The sequence below is a fragment of the Salarias fasciatus genome, chromosome 10, assembly GCF_902148845.1.
Source record: "Salarias fasciatus chromosome 10, fSalaFa1.1, whole genome shotgun sequence".
NCBI classification, from domain to species: Eukaryota; Metazoa; Chordata; class Actinopteri; order Blenniiformes; family Blenniidae; genus Salarias; species Salarias fasciatus.
Genome location: NC_043754.1, coordinates 4818494 through 4840341, shown reverse-complemented (window position 1 = coordinate 4840341; position 21848 = coordinate 4818494). Strand labels below are relative to the sequence as shown.

Below are 21848 nucleotides of genomic sequence, written 5' to 3'. Positions count from 1 at the left end.
TTCAATCAAAAGCCACTCCTACAAAAGAAGAAACTTTGGTTAGCAGCACTCTGGTTTCGGCAGGTGATGCAACTGGGGCCGGAAGAGACTGTGCACTGTCAATTGTTCCAGTCAGAGTCAGGGTTGCAAAAGGAAGTGAGTACGTTCAAACTTATGCATTCCTGGATCCTGGAAGTACAGCAACATTCTGCACCGAGAAACTTATGGATCAACTGAATATAAGAGGACGCAAAACAGAAATTCTTTTGCGGACCATGGGACAGGAGGCGCCTGCAAAGACCTACGAGGTGCGGGGACTGGAAGTAGGAGACATAGAGGGACATGTTTACCTTCAATTACCCAAAGTTTACACTCAAGACAAAATTCCTGTACCAAAAGAAAACATAATTACAGAAGCTGATCTGATGAACTGGCCCTACCTCAACAACATCAAGCTCAGGAATATTAAAGCCGATGTTGATCTTCTGATTGGGACTGATGTTCCTCAGGCAATGGAGCCTTGGAATATAATTAACAGTCAAGGAAATGGACCATATGCGATGCAGACCTTACTAGGATGGGTGGTGACTGGACCACTCAATGGATGCAGTGTGGCAGAAGATTCTGGATCTGTCACAGTGTCGGCCAACCGAATCTCTGTAGTTGAGCTCAAAGAACTCCTCATCAGACAATACAACCAGGATTTCTCTGAAAGCATGTATGAAGAGAAAAAGGAGATGTCAGTTGAGGATAAACGGTTTATGGAGATTGCTTCAAGCTCAGCATCGCTCAAAGATGGACATTATCATCTACCACTGCCTTTCAGAGATAAAGACTCGGTTATGCCAGACAACTATTCGTTGGTGAAAGAACGCACACTGCACCTGATCAGGAAGTTCAAGAAGGACCAAGAATACGCTGAAGAATACAAAGACTTCATGAGAGATATTCTGAAAAAAGGTTATGCAGAAAAGCTTTCACCTCAGCAGCTTCAAAGACAAGATGGACGAGTGTGGTATATCCCACATCATGGTGTTTACCACAAGCGAAAGCACAAGTTGAGGGTGGTTTTCGATTGCACATCATCATACAAAGGAAAATCCCTGAACAAAGATCTACTTCAAGGACCAGACCTAACGAACACCCTAATCGGGGTGCTGCTAAGATTTCGTCAAGAACCAATTGCTCTAATGGCTGACATCGAGGCAATGTTCTATCAAGTACACGTTGATGAAAATGACCGAGACCTTTTAAGGTTTTTGTGGTGGCCAGACGGTGATATCAGCAAGCCACTTGAGGTTTACAGGATGAAAGTACATCTTTTTGGTGCTGTGTCATCACCGAGCATCGCTAATTTTGCTCTCCGTCGCATTACTGAAGACAACAAGGACAGATATCCGGATGAGGTTATGAAGACGATCAAATCCAACTTCTATGTCGATGATTGTCTCAAATCTGTTGCTACAGAAGACCAGGCCATTGGGCTTGTCAAAGATCTGATGGAAGCCTGCAATCAGGGAGGCTTCAGATTGACCAAATGGATCAGCAATAGCAGTCAGGTAATGAAAAGTATTCCTGAGCATCTCAGAGCAAATACCATCAAGGAACTGAATCTTGATAAAGACAAAACTAAAGAACATGTAATTGAACCTGCACTGGGAATCCAATGGGACACCCACTGTGACACCTTCACCTTTAAGATAAACGTCAAGACCCGACCTGCTACAAGACGAGGCATTCTCTCTACAGTCAGCTCCATTTATGACCCACTGGGTTTTCTGTCCCCTTTCATCCTGAAAGCAAAACAAACCCTTCAAGAACTGTGCAAGTTGAATCTGGGATGGGATCAAATCATTCCTCAGGAATATGTGAGGTCCTGGCAGAGATGGGTTGGAGAGGTAACTCAACTGAGTGGATTACAAATAGCACGATGTATGAAGCCTAAAGTCATCGACTCAGCAGTGAAAGCTGAGCTCCATCACTTTTGTGATGCTAGTGAATCAGGTTACGGCACAGCCAGTTACCTCAGATTCATGGATCAACAAGGAAACACTCACGTTGCCTTCGTTTTTGGAAAAGCCAGAGTCTCACTGCTCAAGCAAATCACTGTCCCAAGACTTGAACTGACAGCAGCAACATTGGCTGTCAAAATAGATCGGATGCTGAAGAAGGAGTTAAACATACAACTTGAAGAGTCAACTTTCTGGACAGACAGTACATCTGTATTGAAATACATCTGCAATCAGACAAAAAGATTTCATACTTTTGTATCCAACAGAGTTGCAGTGATCCACGACCTTTCTCGTACAAGTCAGTGGAGATATGTAAGTTCAAAGGACAATCCAGCAGATGATGCATCGCGTGGGCTGCATCTAGAGTCACTCTTAAGATCACGATGGCTCAAAGGTCCTGAATTCCTTGGAAAAGAGAAAAAAGAATGGCCGAAGACTCCACAGGTTCTGGGAGACATAACACAAAATGATCCTGAAATAAAAAAGGACATCACAGTCAATAGTGTCAGGGTGGAAAACCAAGACCCAATCTGTACACTAATTGAGTATCACTCATCATGGAACCGACTTCTGCGTGCTGTATCCTGGATACTTAAAGTGAAAAAGCTGCTACAATTTCTCTGTCAGTTTAGAAAAACCTGCAAAACCTCTCAAGTATCACCACAAGTATCACCAGAGATGAAGAAAAAACTGATCAAAGAGGAGACTGGACTTCAAAATATTTCAGTGGAAGATATGCAAGAAGCAGAGAAGGCTGTCATTTGTTTTGAGCAAAGACGCTACTTTCGTCATGAATTTACCTGTTTGGAAGAAGGAAAAAAACTCAGTTCAAGAAGCACCATCTACAGGCTGGATCCAAAGATTGACCAAGGCATCTTGAGAGTGGGAGGTCGAATTAACAAATGTGCAATGCCAGAGTGCCAGAAGAATCCAGTTATTCTTCCAAAAACTTCCCATATATCAAACCTTATCCTACAACATATCCATTATCAAGTTGGACATTCAGGAAGAAACCACATGCTCTCAAGACTGGGACAAAAATTTTGGCTTCCCCATGCTAATTCCCTGTCCAGAAAGATCATCAAGAGATGTGTGTTTTGCAGACGCATGCAATCAAAACCTGGAGAACAAAAAATGTCAGATCTTCCTGAAGATCGTTTGCAACCAGACCTACCACCCTTTAGTCATGTTGGTATTGACTACTTTGGTCCTATTGAAGTGAAAAGAGGCCGAGCTCAAGTGAAACGATGGGGAGTCATCTTTACCTGTCTAGTGAGTCGGGCAATTCACCTGGAGATGGCATACTTTCTGAACACAGACTCGTGTATAAATGCCATACGCAGGTTCATCTGCAGAAGAGGACCAATCCAAAGTGTCAGGACAGACTGTGGGACAAATTTTGTTGGAGCCCAAAGGGAGCTTGGTGACGCTTTGAAAAAACTTAATCACCAGAGGATTCATGATGCATTTCTGGCAGATGGAGTGAAATGGACATTCAACCCTCCTTTTGGAGCTCACCATGGTGGAGTCTGGGAGAGACTAATTAGATTAGTCAAAAAGATCCTTATATCAGTCCTATCACAACAAACACTGACTGACGAGACTCTATCAACTGCACTGTGCGAGGTTGAAGCTATCCTAAACGACCGGCCTCTAACCAGAGTATCAAACGATCCCAATGACCTGGAACCTTTAACCCCAAACCATCTGCTCCAGCTGAAGACTAAAGCAACAATGCCACCAGGACTCTTTGAAAAGGAAGATATTTATTCACGAAAGAGATGGAGACAGGTACAATACCTAGCGGATCTGTTTTGGAAAAGATGGGCAAAAGAATACCTTCCAATCATGCAGGAGAGAAACAAGTGGATCAGCGTAAAGAGAAACTTGGCTTCTGGGGATCTTGTTATCGTCGTCGACAACACAGCACCAAGGAACTCATGGATTATGGGACGTGTTGTAAAGACTTTTCCAGACAGGAATGGCCATGTGAGAAGTGTTTTGGTTCAAACCAAAACATCCACCATTCATCAACCAATAGACAAGCTCTGTCTTCTTATGGAAGCAGATGAATGAACTAAGAGACTGAGAAGTTCCGGCTTCTACCAAAGACTAAGACTCTGAATGATCATGGACTGTAATAAGAAAAGAAGATCATCAAGCAACTATAGATTTAATGGACAATAAGAAAATGAAATGATTTGTTTGCTTTATTTTGGCTCCTTTGTATTTGTATTTGTGTAATTGTTTTGCTAAAGCGCCACAATTAGGGGCCGGAATGTTGGAGCCAATTAAGAAAGTAAATTTAATTTCTGTATTTGATATATATTTAAGTTATGGTCAAAGAAATTAAGAATTGTTTGTTTTGTAGATAATTTAGTCTGTGTCTCTCCTCCTCCCAGTCAGGCCCTCCTCCCTGCAATCAGGATAAAAGCGCAGGTGTGAGGGGTTCTGGGGAGGTGTGGAATTGTGGAAGGAGGAAGGAGAGAAACAGTTTTCAACCGCAGAAAGCGCAGACAGTAGACAACGTAGAAAGATTTGTTTTGTTATATTTTGATTTGAGTCAACCACGGAGATTATTTTGGTTTGTTTAATAAATCTGGAACTTTGAGTTTAAGAAATATCTCCGCGAGTGCTTATTGGAATCTGCGAGTCGAGACCTCCTCCTCAAAAGGTGATTCATTGTTTGATTGGGACACTGGACCTTGGGACGAAAGAATCGCCGCCACATGTCATGAGCTTCATTTGTGATGGGCTCCATCCATCTTCAGTGGTAGAGCAAGTATATATTCAGACAGTTCATGTATATAATTGAATTGCTTTGAATAAAACAGTTTAATTGATATGTACTAGAGATTAGGGATGTCCCGATCCGATCACATGATCGAAATCGGCCCCGATCACGTGATTACGGACTCGATCGGGATCAGAAGTTTCCTCCCGATTTGGACTCGGTTGGATACATATGTTTATTTTTTCTTTAATTTCCTTTGTAACCCATTGAAGCCGGGACGCATTTACGGTAGTGGCGTTGTTGCGCAATTCTATCATTAAACCTGGAAGCGCTGTAGCGCAGTTCTACCATTGACATCGGGTCTTTTTTTCTTCTTTGCGCTAATCAGCTGTTTCTTGGGCAATGAAATGCATCAAACTCGTGCATATGCATAACTGATCCTGTTTCCGGGTACAGATCGTGTTGCTGCACTGCCTCATAATTTTGTATTGAACGTTTCTGACCACTGCTGCACACTGAAGCATGCTTCAGCAGTAATGCGTGCCCGGCTTTAATGGGTTAAATGAGATGTATTTAGGTTTTCCGTGCTACAAAAAGATGTAATTATAGAGAGACAGCAATATGTGCAACATACTACTGTGTTGTTTTGAATTGACGATAAGAAAATAAAAAAGGAGAACTTTTCATAAGCTTTTTAGTTGGTTTTTTTTATAGATGATGTACATATTTTACTATATTAGAAAAGAATCGGATTGGTTCTCTGAATCGGCAGATACTCAAAATGATAGGGATCGGACTCGGACTCGGTGGCAAAAAAACCTGATCGGGACATCCCTACTAGAGATGTTCCGATTCCGATACCAGTATCGGAAATTGCGCCGATACTCCCGAAAATGCTGGCATCGGTATCGGCGAGTACTGGACTCCAGGCACTGATCTGATACCACGTCATTAATTAAATTAGTAATGTATTTACTGGTCAGCTCCGTTAGCTCTGTTAGCTCCTTTAGCTCCGTTAGCACTGACACTTCTTCTTCTGCAATGTTTTACGGCAGCTTACATCCCATTGGTTGCACTACCGCCATCTGCTGGTCGTTAGCTCTGACACAGTTCTTTGCCGTGCCACTGCTGCAGCTGCTGTTCTTGAGAAGAAGAATGGATCACGTGGCAGACATACAGCGCCCGTTAAAGAAGCCTATTTTTTTGTTTAGAGTGCAGCTTCTACTCTTTGGATTCTTATTTTTTGAATGTAACTTCATTGGTTGGTTTTGGACTATAACATTTTGGAAAGTAATCTTTAAAGTTGCTGTTGAACTATTTTTTTACTGTTCTATTTAAATGCCTTGTTCATTTGACTATGTTTGCACCGTAATTTAAAAAAACAACCTAGATTTGTTTATTAAGTTACTGTTGCACTGCTGTTATTTATACTGTTTTATCTAAAAAACTTCATTTTACAATATTATGTCTGCACTTCAATTTAAAAATGCAAAAACATATATTTCTAGACTTATTTAAGTTGTTGTTGCACTACTGTTTTATATTGTTCTATTTAAATTTCCTTTACTTTAAAAATATTGGGGCTGCACTTTGTTATTGAAAATAATTATTCCCAGACTGATTTAGTTCAATTGTATTTGCACTGCTGTTTTTTATAGCGTTCTATTTAAAAATAAATGGCTTGAATTTGCTGTATTGATTCATGTTTTAGAGGGTTTAACCTGAGCCAGGCCTCACCACAGTGATAATCATGCGACAGTCATGCAGGCGAGGCATGGTATTTATTTATTTATTTTTTTATTTTGTAATATACTGGTATCGGATCAGTACTCGGTATTGGCCGATACCCACAGTAAAAGTATCGGAATCGGTATCGGGAGGCAAAAAATGGTATCGGAACATCTCTAATATGTACGTATGCATGTCCTCGGTTCCTTTTTGCACAACACAATAGAGGCAGAAAACACCTGTTGTTAAAAAGTAACTTTTTACTTTTACTCAAAGTACATTTTAAATCATTTAATTTTACTTGAGTAGATTTTTTGACTGGTAACTTTGTTTGTACTCAAGTAAAATCACATCAGAGTAACAGTACTTGTACTTAAGTATAATATTTTTGTACTCTTTCCACCTCTGCACGCTGGACACACTGAGTTTTATCTACCATCCAACGGACAAGTTGGACCGTCTGCAGACGCACACTGCTGTGCCTTCAGACTCCCTCCATCCTCATGGAGCAGTGATCACCGACAGGATTAATCCAACATAGGAGGTGTGGCAAGGCTTTACTTAGTTGTCTGAATATTGTTTGTGATTGCTGAAGTAAGAAACTAAAACGCTTGTTCCGGTGCACATTGCTGATTGATCATTACTGTCTGTGTGCAGTGAATGCTTGTTCACGAGCGCACACTCTAACGCCGTGTCGCTGAGGAGAAGCTTTACGCTCACCTCCTCTGCTTGGGACAGCAGCTTCAGTGTTAGTTTTCTCTCTTGTCCCTCCTCCTGTGTAATTCCGACTAACTTTTGAGTTTTTAAAGGAGCGTGCATGCGTCCACCCGCATGCGCACACAGACATGCTGCCCACAGCCACACAGCATCCACCCCAAGGGTCGAGACAAAGATTAAACTCCTCCTCTCCCATCATCCTTCTTTCTCCTCCTAACAATTATAGTCTGTGGTGACTTCAACATTGATCTAGGTAACAATGCAGCGTCAAATGACTTTAAGAATTATCTGCAGATGGCAGGACTATGTCCTATGATTACAAAGCCAACTAGAATTACTACCCATAGCGCAACCATCATTGGTAACATATACACAACTTTACATGGAGACATAATTAGTGGCATTCTTATGACCGATGTGAGTGATCACCTACCTGTATTTACTATTTTTAAAAAATTGTGCATTACCCCTGAACGAGAAAAAACTTCCATTTTTATACGAGACAAATCCAATAAAGCCATTGAGGCATTCAGAGAGGATTTAAAGAAACAAAATTGGGATCAAGTTTATACAGGAGATTTAAATAATGCCTACAACACTTTCATGGAGACACTTATTAATTTATACAACAAAAATTGCAAAATAACCAAAATTGCTTGTGTCGAAAAAAATACTATTAATAACCCATGGATGACAAGTGGTCTGAAAAACGCCTGTAAGAAAAAAAATTATCTCTACAGAATGTTTCTCAAACTAAGAACAAAAGAAGCCGAGGTTCGGTATAAAAAATATAAAAATAAACTGATATCAATTCTAAGACAACAGAAAAAGGATTACTACACAAAACTAGAACAAATTTGCAGTTCCTGAAGAAACTGCAAGTGTGAATGCTGAGCTGAAAATGTTAAACTGTAATGCAGAAAAACTGAATAAGAAAAGGTGAAAAAACCTGAAATAAAGTTGAAAAAGGTTGAAAAAATGTTAAATCACGGCAAAAAGTCAAAAAAGGTTGAAAAACACTGCAAAAAGTTGAAAAAGGCTGAAAACACTGCAAAAAGCTGAAAAATGTTGAAAAAGTTTGAAAACACTGCAAAAAGATGAAAAAGTTTGAAAAGGGTTGAAAAAACTGCAAAAAGTTGAAAAATGTTGAAAAATGTTGAAAACACTGCAAAAAGTTGAAAAGGGTTGAAAAAAAGTTGAAAAAGGTTGAAAAATTTTGAAAAAGGTTGAAAACTGCAAAAAAGTTGAAAAACGTTGAAAAAGGCTGAAAACACTGTAAAAAGTTGAAAAAGGTTGAATGAGGTTGAAAAATGTTGAAAACACTGCAAAAAGTTGAAAAAGGTTAAAAAAAAAGTTGAAAAGGTTGAAAAAGTTTGAAAACACTGCAAAAAGTTGAAAAGCGTGGAAAAAAGTTGAAAAAGTTTGAAAAAGTTTGAAAACACTGCAAAAAGTTGAAAAGGATTGAAAAAAGTTGAGAAAGGTTGAAAAATTTTGAAAAAGGTTGAAAACACTGCAAAAAAGTTGAAAAATGTTGAAAAAGGTTGAAAGCGCTGCAAAAAGTTGAAAAATGTTGAATGAGGTTGAAAAATGTTGAAAACACTGCAAGAAGTTAAAGGTTAAAAAAAAAGTTGAAAAGGTTGAAAAAGTTTGAAAACACTGCAAAAAGTTGAAAAGCGTTGAAAAAAGTTGAAAAAGTTTGAAAAAGGTTGAAAAAGTTTGAAAACACTGCAAAAAGTTGAAAAGGGTTGAAAAAAGTTGAGAAAGGTTGAACAATTTTGAAAAAGGTTGAAAACACTGCAAAAAGTTGAAAAATGTTGAAAAAAGTTGAAAAAGGTTAAAAACACTGCAAAAAGTTGAAAAGGGTTGAAAAAAGTTGAAAAAGGTTAAAAACACTGCAAAAAATTTAAAAACGTTGAAATACCTTGAAGAAGCAGTGGAGTCAGTGTCAGAGTAACAGAGGATCAATAGAGCTCCAGTCTTAATGGAAAAATCCAGACTAATCAAGCAGCAGTCAGCACAACAGGTGTATCTGTTGCAATGGAGACCAGCTGCACAGCAGCCATGACAGTGAATCAGCACTTTTTAATGCAGTGCGCATGGTTGAAGAAATGGCTTTTCTCGGTGACCGAGATTCTAAATTGAAAAAGATTTTCAAACAGCCAGATTCAGAAGCCTTTCATGAATTTAATGGTGCAGGAATCATGTCTGTAGGATCATCCATTCAGCCACACCGAGGGTGCGAACATGAGTGAAGTTTTGGATTCAGGCATCTCCAAAATGCATTGGAGCGGATGGGAGAAAATCCTGCACTCTCCTCAAACAAATGACTCTGCAGAGAGAACCGTTTGAGATAGAGACAATGTGACTCAATTGTACGGGTCACAAGAAAAATTCCTACGTTTTGAGGGGTTATTGTGGAGATTGAGCCAGAAATGTGGCCATACGGACGAGAAAATAATTTTTTTTTCGGTTAAAATTCAGAGCCTCCCGCACTCTAACTGCCACTCTCCCACTCTAGCCTCTCCAATACACACCCATTGTAAACTCCAAAAAAAGCTGGAATTCTCTCTGTACTTGAAGGCTCACAGTTTAAATCTGGTAAAAGATCTTGAAATGATATTACACTCCTGAATAAAGGACAAAAATGCCTACGTTTTAAAAGTAAAATGACTTGTCCACGTGAAAGTATGACAAAGTTATAATGGTTCAAAGTTGAAGGAGTTGACGGGTCAGTTGAAGGGTTTTCCCATCCACTTCAATGTTAAAAATAATTTAAAAAGTTGAAATATTTCAAAAAGTTCAAGAAAGTTGAAAAAGTTTAAAAAGGTTGAAGAAAGGGTTTAAAAAGTTGAATATTTTAAAAGTTGAATGGTTAAAATCGGTTAAGATTTGAAGAAGTTATAAGGTTCCAAAGTTTGAAAAAATCTCCATCCGTTAACATGGGGAAAAAAGTTGCACAAAAGTTGAAATATTTCAAAAAGTTTAAAAGATTTTAAAAAGCTAGAACATAGCACCCATGTCCTCAAAAAGCTGCACAATTTGATATATGAATGGTTCAAATCGGACAAAATTTGTAGGAGGAGAAGCGTGCCAAAAAACGGCGGAAGAAGTCAGAAGAGGAATGTAATCGTGTGAATGCCTTCAGCATTCACACAATTAATAGAGAAAAGCAAAAATAGTACAAAAAACACATGGAGTGTAATTAACACAGTCTTACACAAAGGCAAGGTTAAACCCATAATTCCAAACCATATAACCAAAAACAAAATAGACATTTTTGAAAAACAGGACATTGTAGAGGAATTTAATAATTACTTTGTGAATATAGGAAAAAATCTATCTCAAAATATCCCAGACGAAAACATAAATAGTGGAATAATACAAAATAATGAACGTAGCATCTTTCTTGAGCCTGTACAAGCAAATTAAATATTCAGTATTGTTCGTAAATTTCCAAATAAAAATTCCAACTAGAAAAAATTTGCAGTTCCTGAAGAAACTGCAAGTGTGAATGCTGAGCTGAAAATGTTAAACTGTAATGCAGAAAAACTAAATAAGAAAAGGTGAAAAACCCTGAAATAAAGTTGAAAAAGGTTGAAAAAGGTACAAAAACACTTCAAAAAGTTGAAAAATGTTGAAAAAGGTTGAAAACACTGCAAAAAGTTTAAAAAAGGTTGAAAACACTAAAAAAAAACTTGAAAAAGTTGAAAAAGGTTGAAAACACTGCAAAAAGTTGAAAAAGGTTGAAAAATGTTGAAAACACTGCAAAACGTTGAAAAAGTTTAAAAAAAAGTTGAAAAAGTTTGAAAACACTGCAAAAAGTTGAAAAAGGTTAAAAAAAAGTTGAAAAGGTTGAAAAAGTTTGAAAACACTGCAAAAAGTGGAAAACGGTTGAAAAAAGTTGAAAAAGGTTGAAAACACTGCAAAAAGTTGAAAAGGGTTGAAAAAAGTTGAAAAAGGTTGAAATCACTGCAAAAACTTGAACAAGTTTGAAAAAGGTTGAAAACACTGCAAAAAGTTGAAAAGGTTTGAAAAAGGTTGAAAACACTGCAAAAAGTTGAAAAAGTTTGAAAAAGGTTAAAAACACTGCAAAAAGTTGAAAAGGGTTAAAAAAGTTTGGAAACACTGCAAAAAGTTATAAAGGGTTGAAAAAGGTTGAAAACACTGCAAAAAGTTGAAAAAGTTTTAAAAAAGTTGAAAAAGTTTGAAAACAATGCAAAGAGTTGAAAAAGGTTAAAAAAACAGTTGAATAAGGTTGAAAACACTGCAAAAAGTTGAAAAAGTTTGAAAAAGGTTAAAAACACTGCAAAAAGTTGAAAAGGGTTGAAAAAGTTTGGAAACACTGCAAAAAGTTATCAAGGGTTGAAAAAGGTTGAAAACACTGCAAAAACTTAAAACAATTGGTAGAGGTAGAAGGAGCAGTGGAGTCAGTGTCATGCTACGTTCACACCGAAAGCGTCGCGGGCGTCGTGAGCGTCGCTTTTCTATGCAAAGTCGATGGTGGACGAGCGTCGTGGAGCGGCGGGCGGCGGGGCGGCGCATCAGGACCGTCATGAGCGTCGCTTTTCCAGCGTTTCGAGCGTCGACGCCCACGACGCTCGTCTCCGGCGTCAGGAGCGTCGTGAGCGTCGCTTTTTGAGAGTTGGGAAAACTGAACTTTCGACGCGCTGCCGCTGAGCGTCAACCAATCAGAGACGATCCCTCCGCTGCTACGTCACTACGTTTCACGTCGTTTACGTCAGGACCAGGAGTCCGGAAAAGAAAGACAACGATGGAGGACAAGTTGATTGTGGCTGTGTGCGCTCGTCCGGAGCTGTACGACACGTCGTCTTTTCACTACAGAGACAAGAATAGAAAGGATCTTGCTTGGGGGAGGATCAGCGAGGAGATCGGGGTCCCAAGTAAGTTATCTAAACTTTTCATCGCGCTGTATTGTGTGCTACATTCAGTCAGAACATTGTACAGCCGCTGCTATCTTTCCCGCTAAAACCAATGTTTATCCAGAGGAACTGTGCAAAAATCGGTGGAAGAGCCTGAGGGACAAGTACACCAAGGAGTTCAGGAAGGAGCAAGAGAGGAGGAAGAAGAGTGGTTCAGAGGCAGGGTCAGCCAAGGGGTGGAAATACCGAGCTGTTTTATCCTTCCTCGACCCCCACATCGCCCCACGGGAGACGTCAGGCAACATGCTGTTGCCAAGGGTCGAGGAAGAGGAGGAAGCAGGGTATGACCACCCAGAAGAGCCACAGGAAGAAGCAGGAGCAGGGATGTCAGGTGCTTTATGTCTGATTTTGTTGAAAAAAACACTCACACAAACATTTTATGATAGCTAAACAAAATACATTGATTTCTGTCTGATCGGTGTGCTGCCTTGATATTTAGTAGCAGGAGTACAAGCAGTGGAAATAATATAAATAATATTTATTTTTTTGGAAAAATAGAACCAAAAACAGAAACGGTGCATTTATTTAATCATTTATTTTTTCATACAGAACTTGCTGACATAGGACCTGGGACAGAACCATCCTCTTCTAACCCAGAGTCACCTGTGCCTGCTGCTGCTGCTTCTTCTGCCTCTTCTGCGCAGGCTGGCCCTTCATCTGCTCCTACACCTTCAGGTGTGCAGGAATTTTGCTAAGGTTGAGAATGTAGGAATATTTTAAAAGCTTTGAAAAAGATCCACACAATCAAGTAGATTCCAAAAAATACTATAGATGTATATTTTTGGAGAGCTACGTGCTTGTGTCAAGAAAATATTTCTTTTGAAACTTTTATCATACTTTTGGGTCCAATAGTCATTCATTTGTGTGTGTCTTTGAATGATGAACTGTGAATCTAGGAATTTTACTGAATTTGTTCAGATGTGAAATAATCATGGTCAGTTTAAATAACAATTGTACTATGAATGCTCATTTACTTTGACATAATTTAACATAAAAGTTGTTTAGATATTGTTAAATTACACATATTCTTCTTTTAACACAGAATTTAGTTGTTGCTTATGTTATTTTCTTTGTAATAATTGGTTGAATTGTGGGTGAAACATATTTCAGCTGTCAGGATTCTCATTGTCCTGTGTTTCTTTAAAGGGCCACCTCGTAAGAGGCAAAGAAGAAGGCTCCAGGACCGCTCAGAGCCATCAGCGTTTGAGCGGGAGTTGCTGGCAGAACTGAGGAAACCCTACTCAGAAGATGAGCACTTCCTCCTCTCTCTGCTTCCTCTCCTGCAAAAAGTGCCGCCTCAATCAAAAGATTTTGTCAAATTTCAAATACACAAACTATTATATGAAAGCAGCACTTTTATGCTAAATTTGGAACAATTGGAGCCAACTCAGTAATTTGACCTGAATGAGGTGACACTTTTTGCAGGAGAGGAACCAGACTCCGGTGTGTCCCTCCTCTTCCACCGCACCTCCTCCAATTAAGATCCTTTCTATTCTTGTCTCTATATTTTATGTATATAGTTTTATGTTTTGTTAAATAAAAAAAAATTATGCTCTCTGCAACTCCTGTTTTTGACTGTGACTTTAAGCACACCTTTATCATTTTATAATCCTGATTGATTGAAAATGTTGATTTCCCCAATTGTAGATATTTAGTTTCATATAATCTTAGAAGGAAAAAAACAGTTTTCTGTTGGAAATTTGTTTTATTTATTTCACCTTGTGTTGTTTAGACTGGTCTGAACGTGCACGTTGTGATGATACAGAAGTCTGGGGAAGGAGTAGAGTCTGGCAGCCATTACCTGCAAACAGGATGGAAAAAAAGCTCCAAAGAGTATTGAATATAGAAACATGTACACAAGAAAAACATTAATATACACATTTTATTTGTACATTGTTAAATGTAGCTGCTTAAATGTTATAATAGAAGGAGTGCTCTTTAGGTATTTGTGGGTGGCTCTTAAAAGAGCCGTTGTGGGTCAGTCCTGTGAGGACATGACTATTCTGCTGGCTGCCACGGTACTGCTCCCTCCTCACAGAAGTGGGCCATGAACACATCTCGAGTGTTGAGTGCGTCTCGGGTCGCATTGTTGGCCCCCATCCGCCGCACACCTGGAAGTGGCTCCTCTTGCTCCACCGCTCCTCTGCATGCAGGCGCTCGCCCATCTGCAGACATCCTCATGAAGTTGTGGAGAACACACGTCGCTTTCACACATTTCTCAACAACTTCAGGGTGGATTTCCAGCAGAGTGCGGAACATTCTCCACTGGGACGACCAAATCCCGAACGCATCCTCCACCACCAGCCGGGCCCGGGAGAGGCGGTAGTTAAAGATGCGCTGCTCCAGGGTTAGGCCACCACGTCCAGGAAAGGGGCGCATCAGGTAGGGGCGAAGAGGAAACGCCTCGTCTGCCACAAATACATGAGGCTGGGATCCTCGGTGGTCAGCTCCGGGTAAGTGCTGGTTTGGAGGCAGATCCAGTGTACCTGCACGCAGAGCCTGGCCAAAGGCGGAGTTGGCAAAGATCCCTCCATCGCTGGTTCTGCCATAACCTCCAACATCTATCACCCTGAACCTGTATCTCGCATCTACAACTGCAAGCAGGACCAGGGAATGGTGCAACTTGTAGTTGAAATACAGGGAGCCAGAGTTGGGGGGTGCCTTCATTTGAATGTGCTTCCCATCCACAGCACCACAGCACAGAGGAAAGTTCCATCGCTCCTCAAACTCCTCCGCAATGGACCTCCACTCCTCTGCTCCAGGAACAGGCATAAACTCCTCCACCAGGCTCTCCCAGATGACTGTCACCACCTGTGGGATTATCTGGGAGACAGTTGAAATGCCCACCCTGAAGCTGCTGGCGATGGTCCTGTAGGAGTCCCCAGTGGCCAGAAACCTGCAAGCAATAATAAATTGCATATTTTTGACCACATAATCATATTACTTTACTCATAAAATGGAAAATATTTTTTTCTTGTCTATGGAATAAAATAAAACCTATTGCAAATGACATTTAACTAGCAGACATTGTGTTTTTTTACTGTAAATTTAGTAACATGCATAGCACGTGGGGAGCATAAAACATAAATAACTCCATCTGTAGATATTGTCACAAATAATTTAGTCCATACTGCGTGTCTGTCACCTGTCACTAGGTGTCATAGTTGTCACATTAGCTCTCTGTAATGACGCCTGTTCAGAACACATTTAGTGCTGCTAATAAGTTTAGCATACATTACAGCGGGCTACATATGAACAAATCTACACCAGCTTAGCATATTTGCACTTTATATAAATAACGTTAAGTAAAAGAAAACGTAGGGATAGGCTGACCCTGTTGTCTCCCAAGTCTGTATGCTAATTTATCCAGCACTATATGTGCTTATAGTGATAAAAAGTGCATTTTGTAAGATAACATCATAATACAATGTCACTGACTAACCGGAGACAGATGGACAGGCGCTCTTCAGGAGGAATTGAGCGTCTGTAGTTGGTGTCCTGGAGAGTGATCCGAGCACCGATGCGGGCCAGCAGGTCGTCAAACTGGGCCCGGGAGAGACGAAAGTAGCCCTGGAAGCGACCCTCATCCTCCCGCAGCTCCTGGAGCAAATGGTGAAACTCCCCAAATTCAGAACGCCTCTGAATAATGGGATGAACCCAGAGACGACGCCAATGTGCCCGCCGACGACGCTGTCTGGCTTTATTTAACAAATAAAGCCAAGCCACTCTCCTGATGCGATCCGCCATTGCTGGAAACAGAAATCACAGCCTCCCGCGCGCCAACAAACTGACTCGCGTCAAGAGCGTCGCAAGCGTCGTGAGCTTTGTGACCACTTGGTGTCAGCGTCGTGCTTGAACCGTCACAAGCGTCAGCTTCGAGGCGTCGCAAGCGTCGACGACGCCCGCGACGCTTTCGGTGTGAATGCAGCATCAGAGTAACAGAGGATCAATAGAGCTCCAGTCTTAATGGGAAAATCCAGACTAATCAAGCAGCAGTCAGCACAACAGGTGTGTCTGTTGCAATGGAGACCAGCTGCACAGCAGCCATGACAGTGAATCAGCACTTTTTAATGGAGTGCGCATGGTTGAAGAAATGGCATTTCTCGGGGACCGAAAGACGAAATTGAAAAAGATTTTCACACAGTCATATTCAGAAGCCTTTCATGAATTTAATGGTGCAGGAATCATGTCTGTAGGATCATCCATTCAGCCACGGTGATTGTGCGAACACGAGTGAAGTTTTGGATTGAGGCATCTCCAAAATGCATTGGAGCGGATGGGAGAAAATTCTGCACTCTCCTCAAACAAATGCCTCTGGAGAGAGAACCGTTTGAGATAGAGACAGAGTGAATCAATTTTACGGGTCACAAGAAAAAATCCTACGTTTTGAGGGGTTATTGTGCAGATTGAGCCAAAAATGTGGCCGTACGGACGAGAAAAGAATTTTTTTTTTGGTTAAAATTCAGAGCCTCCCGCACTCTAAATTCCTTTCTCCCACTCTAGCTTTTCCAATACACACCCATTGTAAACTCCAAAAACGGCTGATATTCCCTCCATACTTGAAGCCTCACAGTTTAAATTTGGTAAAAGATCTTGAGATGATACTACATACCTGAATAGAGGACAAAAATGCCTACGTTTTAAAAGTAAAATGACTTGTCTATGTGAAAGTATGACAAAGTAGTAAGGGTTCAAAGTTGAAGGAGTTGAAAGCTCAGTTGAAGGGTTTTCCCATCCACTTCAATGTTAAAAATAATTTTAAAAAGTTGAAATATTTCAAAAAGTTGAACAAAGTTGAAAAAGTTGAAAAAGGTTGAAGAAAGGGTTTAAAAAGTTGAATATTTTAAAAGTTGAATGGTTAAAATCGGTTAAGATTTGAAGAAGTTATAAGGTTCCAAAGTTTGAAAAAATCTCCATCCGTTAACATGGGACAAAAAATTGCACAAAAGTTGAAATATTTCAAAAAGTTTAAAAGATTTTAAAAAGTTAGAACATAGCACCCAAGTCCTTAAAAAGCTGCACAATTTGATATCTGAATGGTCCAAATCGGACAAAATTTGGAGGAGTAGTTAAGCGTCAAAAATCGGCGGAAGAAGTCAGAAGAAGAAGAACTAGAAAAAATTTGCAGTTCCTGAAGAAACTGCAAGTGTGAATGCTGAGCTGAAAATGTTAAACTGTAATGCAGAAAAACCGAATAAGAAAAGGTGAAAAACCCTGAAATAAAGTTGAAAAAGGTTGAAAAACTTTGAAAACACGGCAAAAAGTCGAAAAAGGTTGAAAAAGGTTGGAAAAACACTGCAAAAAGTTGAAAAAGGTTGAAAACACTGAAAAAAGTTGAAAAATGTTGAAAAAGGTTCAAAACACTGCAAAAAGTTGAAAAGGGTTGAAAAAGGTTGAAAACACTGCAAAAAGTTGAAAAATGTTGAAAAACGCTGAAAATACTGCAAAAAGTTTAAAAAAGGTTGAAAACACTGCAACAAAAAACTTGAAAATGTTGAAAAAGGTTGAAAACACTGCAAAAAGTTGAAAAAGGTTTAAAAAGGTTGAAAACACTGCAAAAAGTTGAAAAATGTTAAAAAAGGTTGAAAGCGCTGCACAAAGTTGAAAAATGTTGAAAAAGGCTTAAAACACTGCAAAAAGTTGAAAAAGTTGAAAAAAAGTTGAAATAGTTTAAAAAAGGTTGAAAACACTGCAAAAATACTTGAAAATGTTGAAAAAGGTTGAAAACACTGCAAAAAGTTGAAAAGGGTTGAAAATAGTTGAAAAATTTTGAAAAAGGTTGAAAACTCTGCAAAAAGTTGAAAAAGGTTGAAAAAGGTTGAAAACACTGAAAAAAGTTGAAAAAGTTTGAAAACACTGCAAAAAGTTGAAAAGGGTTGAAAAAAAGTTGAAAAAGGTTGAAAACACTGCAAAAAGTTGAAAAAGTTGAAAAAGTTTGAAAAAGGTTGAAAACACTGCAAAAAGTTGAAAAAGTTTGAAAAAGGTTAAAAACACTGCAAAAAGTTGAAAAAGTTGAAAAAGGTTGAAAACACTGCAAAAAGTTGAAAAAGTTGAAAAAAGTTGAAAAAGTTTGAAAAAGGTTGAAAACACTGCAAAAAGTTGAAAAGGGTTGAAAAAAGTTGAGAAAGGTTGAAAACACTGCAAAAAGTTGAAAAAGTTTGAAAAAGGTTAAAAACACTGCAAAAAGTTGAAAAAGTTTGAAAAAGGTTGAAAACACTGCAAAAAGTTGAAAAAGTTTGAAAAAGGTTGAAAACACTGCAAAAAGTTGAAAAGGGTTGAAAAAAGTTGAAAACACTGAAAAAAGTTGAAACAAGTTGATAGAGATAGAAGGAGCAGTGGAGTCAGTGTCAGAGTAACAGAGGATCAATAGAGCTCCAGTCTTAATGGAAAAATCCAGACTAATCAAGCAGCAGTCAGCACAACAGGTGTGTCTGCTGCAATGGAGACCAGCTGCACAGCAGCCATGACAGTGAATCAGCACTTTTTAATGGAGTGCGCATGGTTGAAGAAATGGCATTTCTCGGGGACCGAAAGGAGAAATTGAAAAAGATTTTCACACAGTCAGATTCAGAAGCCTTTCATGAATGTAATGGTGCAGGAATCATGTCTGTAGGATCTTCCATTCAGCCATGGCGATTGTGCGAACACGAGTGAAGTTTTGGATTCAGGCGTCTCGAAATGCATTGGAGCGGATGGGAGAAAATTCTGCGCTCTCCTCAAACAAATGCCTCTGGAGAGAGAACCGTTTGAGATAGAGACAAAGTGACTCAATTGTACGGGTCACAAGAAAAATTCCTACGTTTTGAGGGGTTATTGTGCAGATTGAGCCAGAAATGTGGCCGTACGGACGAGAAAATAATTTTTTTTTTGGTTAAAATTCAGAGCTTCCCCCACTCTAAATTCGAATCTCCCGCTCTAGCTTTTCCAATACACACCCATTGTAAACTCCAAAAACGGCTGAAATGCTCTCCGTACTTGAAGGCTCACAGTTTAAATTTGGTAAAAGATCTTGAAATGATGTTACATACCTGAATAGAGGACAAAAATGCCTACGTTTTAAAAGTAAAATGACTTGTCTATGTGAAAGTATGACAAAGTAGTAAGGGTTCAAAGTTGAAGGAGTTGAAAGGTCAGTTGAAGGGTTTTCCCATCCACTTCAATGTTAAAAATAATTTTAAAAAGTTGAAATATTTCAAAAAGTTGAACAAAGTTGAAAAAGTTGAAAAAGGTTGAAGAAAGGGTTTAAAAAGTTGAATATTTTAAAAGTTGAATGGTTAAAATCGGTTAAGATTTGAAGAAGTTATAAGGTTCCAAAGTTTGAAAAAATCTCCATCCGTTAACATGGGGCAAAAAGTTGCACAAAAGTTGAAATATTTCAAAAAGTTTAAAAGATATAAAAAAGTTAGAACATAGCACCCAAGTCCTTAAAAAGCTGCACAATTTGATATATGAATGGTTCAAATCGGACCAAATTTGGAGGAGTAGTTAAGCGTTAAAAAACGGCGGAAGAAGTCAGAATAATAACTAGAAAAAATTTGCAGTTCCTGAAGAAACTGCAAGTGTGAATGCTGAGCTGAAAATGCTAAACTGTAATGCAGAAAAAGCTCAATTAGCAAAGTTGAAAAACCCTGAAATAAAGTTGAAAAAGGTTGAAAAAGTTTGAAAACGCTGCAACAAGTTGAAAAAGGTTGAAAAAGGTTGACGTTTGAAAATGCTGCAAAAGTTGAAAAAGGTTGAAAAAGTCTGAAAACACTGCAAGAAGTTGAAAAAGGTTAAAAAAGTCTGAAACCACTGCAAAAAGTTGAAAAAGGTTGAAGAAGATTGAAAACACTGTAAAAAAGTTGAAAAAGTTTCAAAAAGTGTGAAAACACTGCAAAAAGTTGAAATTGGTTGAAAAAGTTTGAAAACACTGTAAAAAGGTTGAAAACGTTTGAAAACACTGTAAAAAGTTGAAAAAGGTTGAAAAAGGTTGAAAAAGGTTGAAAACACTGCAAAAAGTTGAAAAAGCTTGAAAACACTGCAAAAATTTGAAAAATGTTGATAAAGGTTAAAAAGTTCGAAAACACTGCAAAAACTTGAAAAAAGTTGAAAACATTTGAAAGAGGTTGAAAACACTGCAAAAAGCTGAAAAAGATTGAAAAATTTTCAAAAAGTTTGAAAACACTGCAACAACTTGAAAAAGGTTAAAAAGTTTGAAAACACTGCAAAAAGTTGAAAAAGGTTAAAAAAGGTTGAAAACACTGCAAAAATTTGAAAAAGGTTGAAGAAGGTTGAAAACACTGTAAAAAAGTTGAAAAAGTTTCAAAAAGTGTGAAAACACTGCAAAAAGTTGAAATTGGTTGAAAAAGTTTGAAAACACTGTAAAAAAGTTGAAAAAGGTTGAAAAAGTTTGAAAACACTGTAAAAAAGTTGAAAAAGGTTGAAAACGTTTGAAAACACTGTAAAAAGTTGAAAAGGGTTGAAAAAGGTTGAAAACACTGCAAAAAGTTGAAAAAAGTTGAAAAAGGTTAAAAATACTGTAAAAAGTTGAAAAGGTTGAAAAAGCTTGAAAACACTGCAAAAAGTTGAAAAAAGTTGAAAAAGGTCGAAAACACTGCAAAAAGTTGAAAAAGGTTGAAAAAGGTAGAAGGAGCAGTGGAGTCAGTGTCAGAGTAACAGAGGATCAATAGAGCTCCAGTCTTAATGGAAAAATCCAGACTCATCAAGCCGCAGCAGCACAACAGGTGTGTCTGTTGCTATGGAGACCAGCTGCACAGCAGCCATGACAGTGAATCAGCACTTTTTAATGGAGTGCGCATGGTTGAAGAAATGGCATTTCTCGGGGCCCGAAAGGCAAAATTGAAAAAGATTTTCACACAGTCAGATTCAGAAGCCTTTCATGAATTTAATGGTGCAGGAATCATGTCGGTAGGATCATCCATTCAGCCACACCGATTGTGCGAACACGAGTGAAGTTTTGGATTCAGGCGTCTCAAAAATGCATTGGAGCGGATGGGAGAAAATTCTGCGCTCTCCTCAAACAAATGCCTCTGGAGAGAGAACCGTTTGAGATAGAGACAAAGTGACTCAATTGTACGGGTCACAAGAAAAATTCCTACGTTTTGAGGGGTTATTGTGCAGATTGAGCCAGAAATGTGGCCGGGGGGACGAGAAAATAATGTTTTTTTTGGTTAAAATTCAGAGCCTCCCGCACTCTAAATTCGAATCTCCCACTCTAGCTTTTCCAATACACACCCATTGTAAACTCCAAAAACGGCTGAAATTCTCTCCGTACTTGAAGGCTCACAGTTTAAATTTGGTAAAAGATCTTGCAATGATATTACATACGTGAATAGAGGACAAAAATGCCTACGTTTTAAAAGTTAAATGACTTTTCAATGTGAAAGTATGACAAAGTTTTAAGGGTTCAAAGTTGAAGGAGTTGAAAGGTCAGTTGAAGGGTTTTCCCATCCACTTCAATGTTAAAAATAATTTTAAAAAGTTGAAATATTTCAAAAAGTTTAAAAAAGTTTAAAAAGTTTAAAAAGGTTTAAGAAAGGGTTTAAAAAGGTGAATAGTTTAAAAGTTGAATGGTTAAAATCGGTTAAGATTTGAAGAAGTTATAAGGTTCCAAAGTTTGAAAAAATCTCCATCCGTTAACATGGGGCAAAAAGTTGCACAAAAGTTGAAATATTTTAAAAAGTTTAAAAGGTTTTAAAAAGCTAGAACATAGCACTAATGTCCTTAAAAAGCTGAACA

The 21848-nt window shown here is 38.7% G+C and overlaps 1 protein-coding gene and 1 long non-coding RNA gene across 2 annotated transcripts in view; one reads left to right on the top strand and one right to left on the bottom strand.

The window, feature by feature from the left end:
• The first annotated feature begins 12107 nt into the window (after nt 1-12107).
• Nucleotides 12108-13588, top strand: LOC115395954 (uncharacterized). The gene is made up of 3 exons (XR_003932336.1): nt 12108-12441; nt 12660-12785; nt 13257-13588. It is a non-coding gene; the product is annotated as an uncharacterized LOC115395954 (long non-coding RNA).
• A 520-nt stretch (nt 13589-14108) lies between these two features.
• LOC115395663 (protein ALP1-like) overlaps nt 14109-21848 on the bottom strand; it is a 38344-nt gene continuing 30604 nt past the window's right edge. Inside the window, exons 4-5 of the mRNA XM_030101292.1 lie at nt 15553-15710; nt 14109-15006 (exon numbers count right to left, since the gene is read on the bottom strand). Coding sequence (XP_029957152.1) covers nt 14109-15006; nt 15553-15710 — 1056 coding nt within the window. The remainder of the gene's footprint in view (nt 15007-15552; nt 15711-21848) is intronic.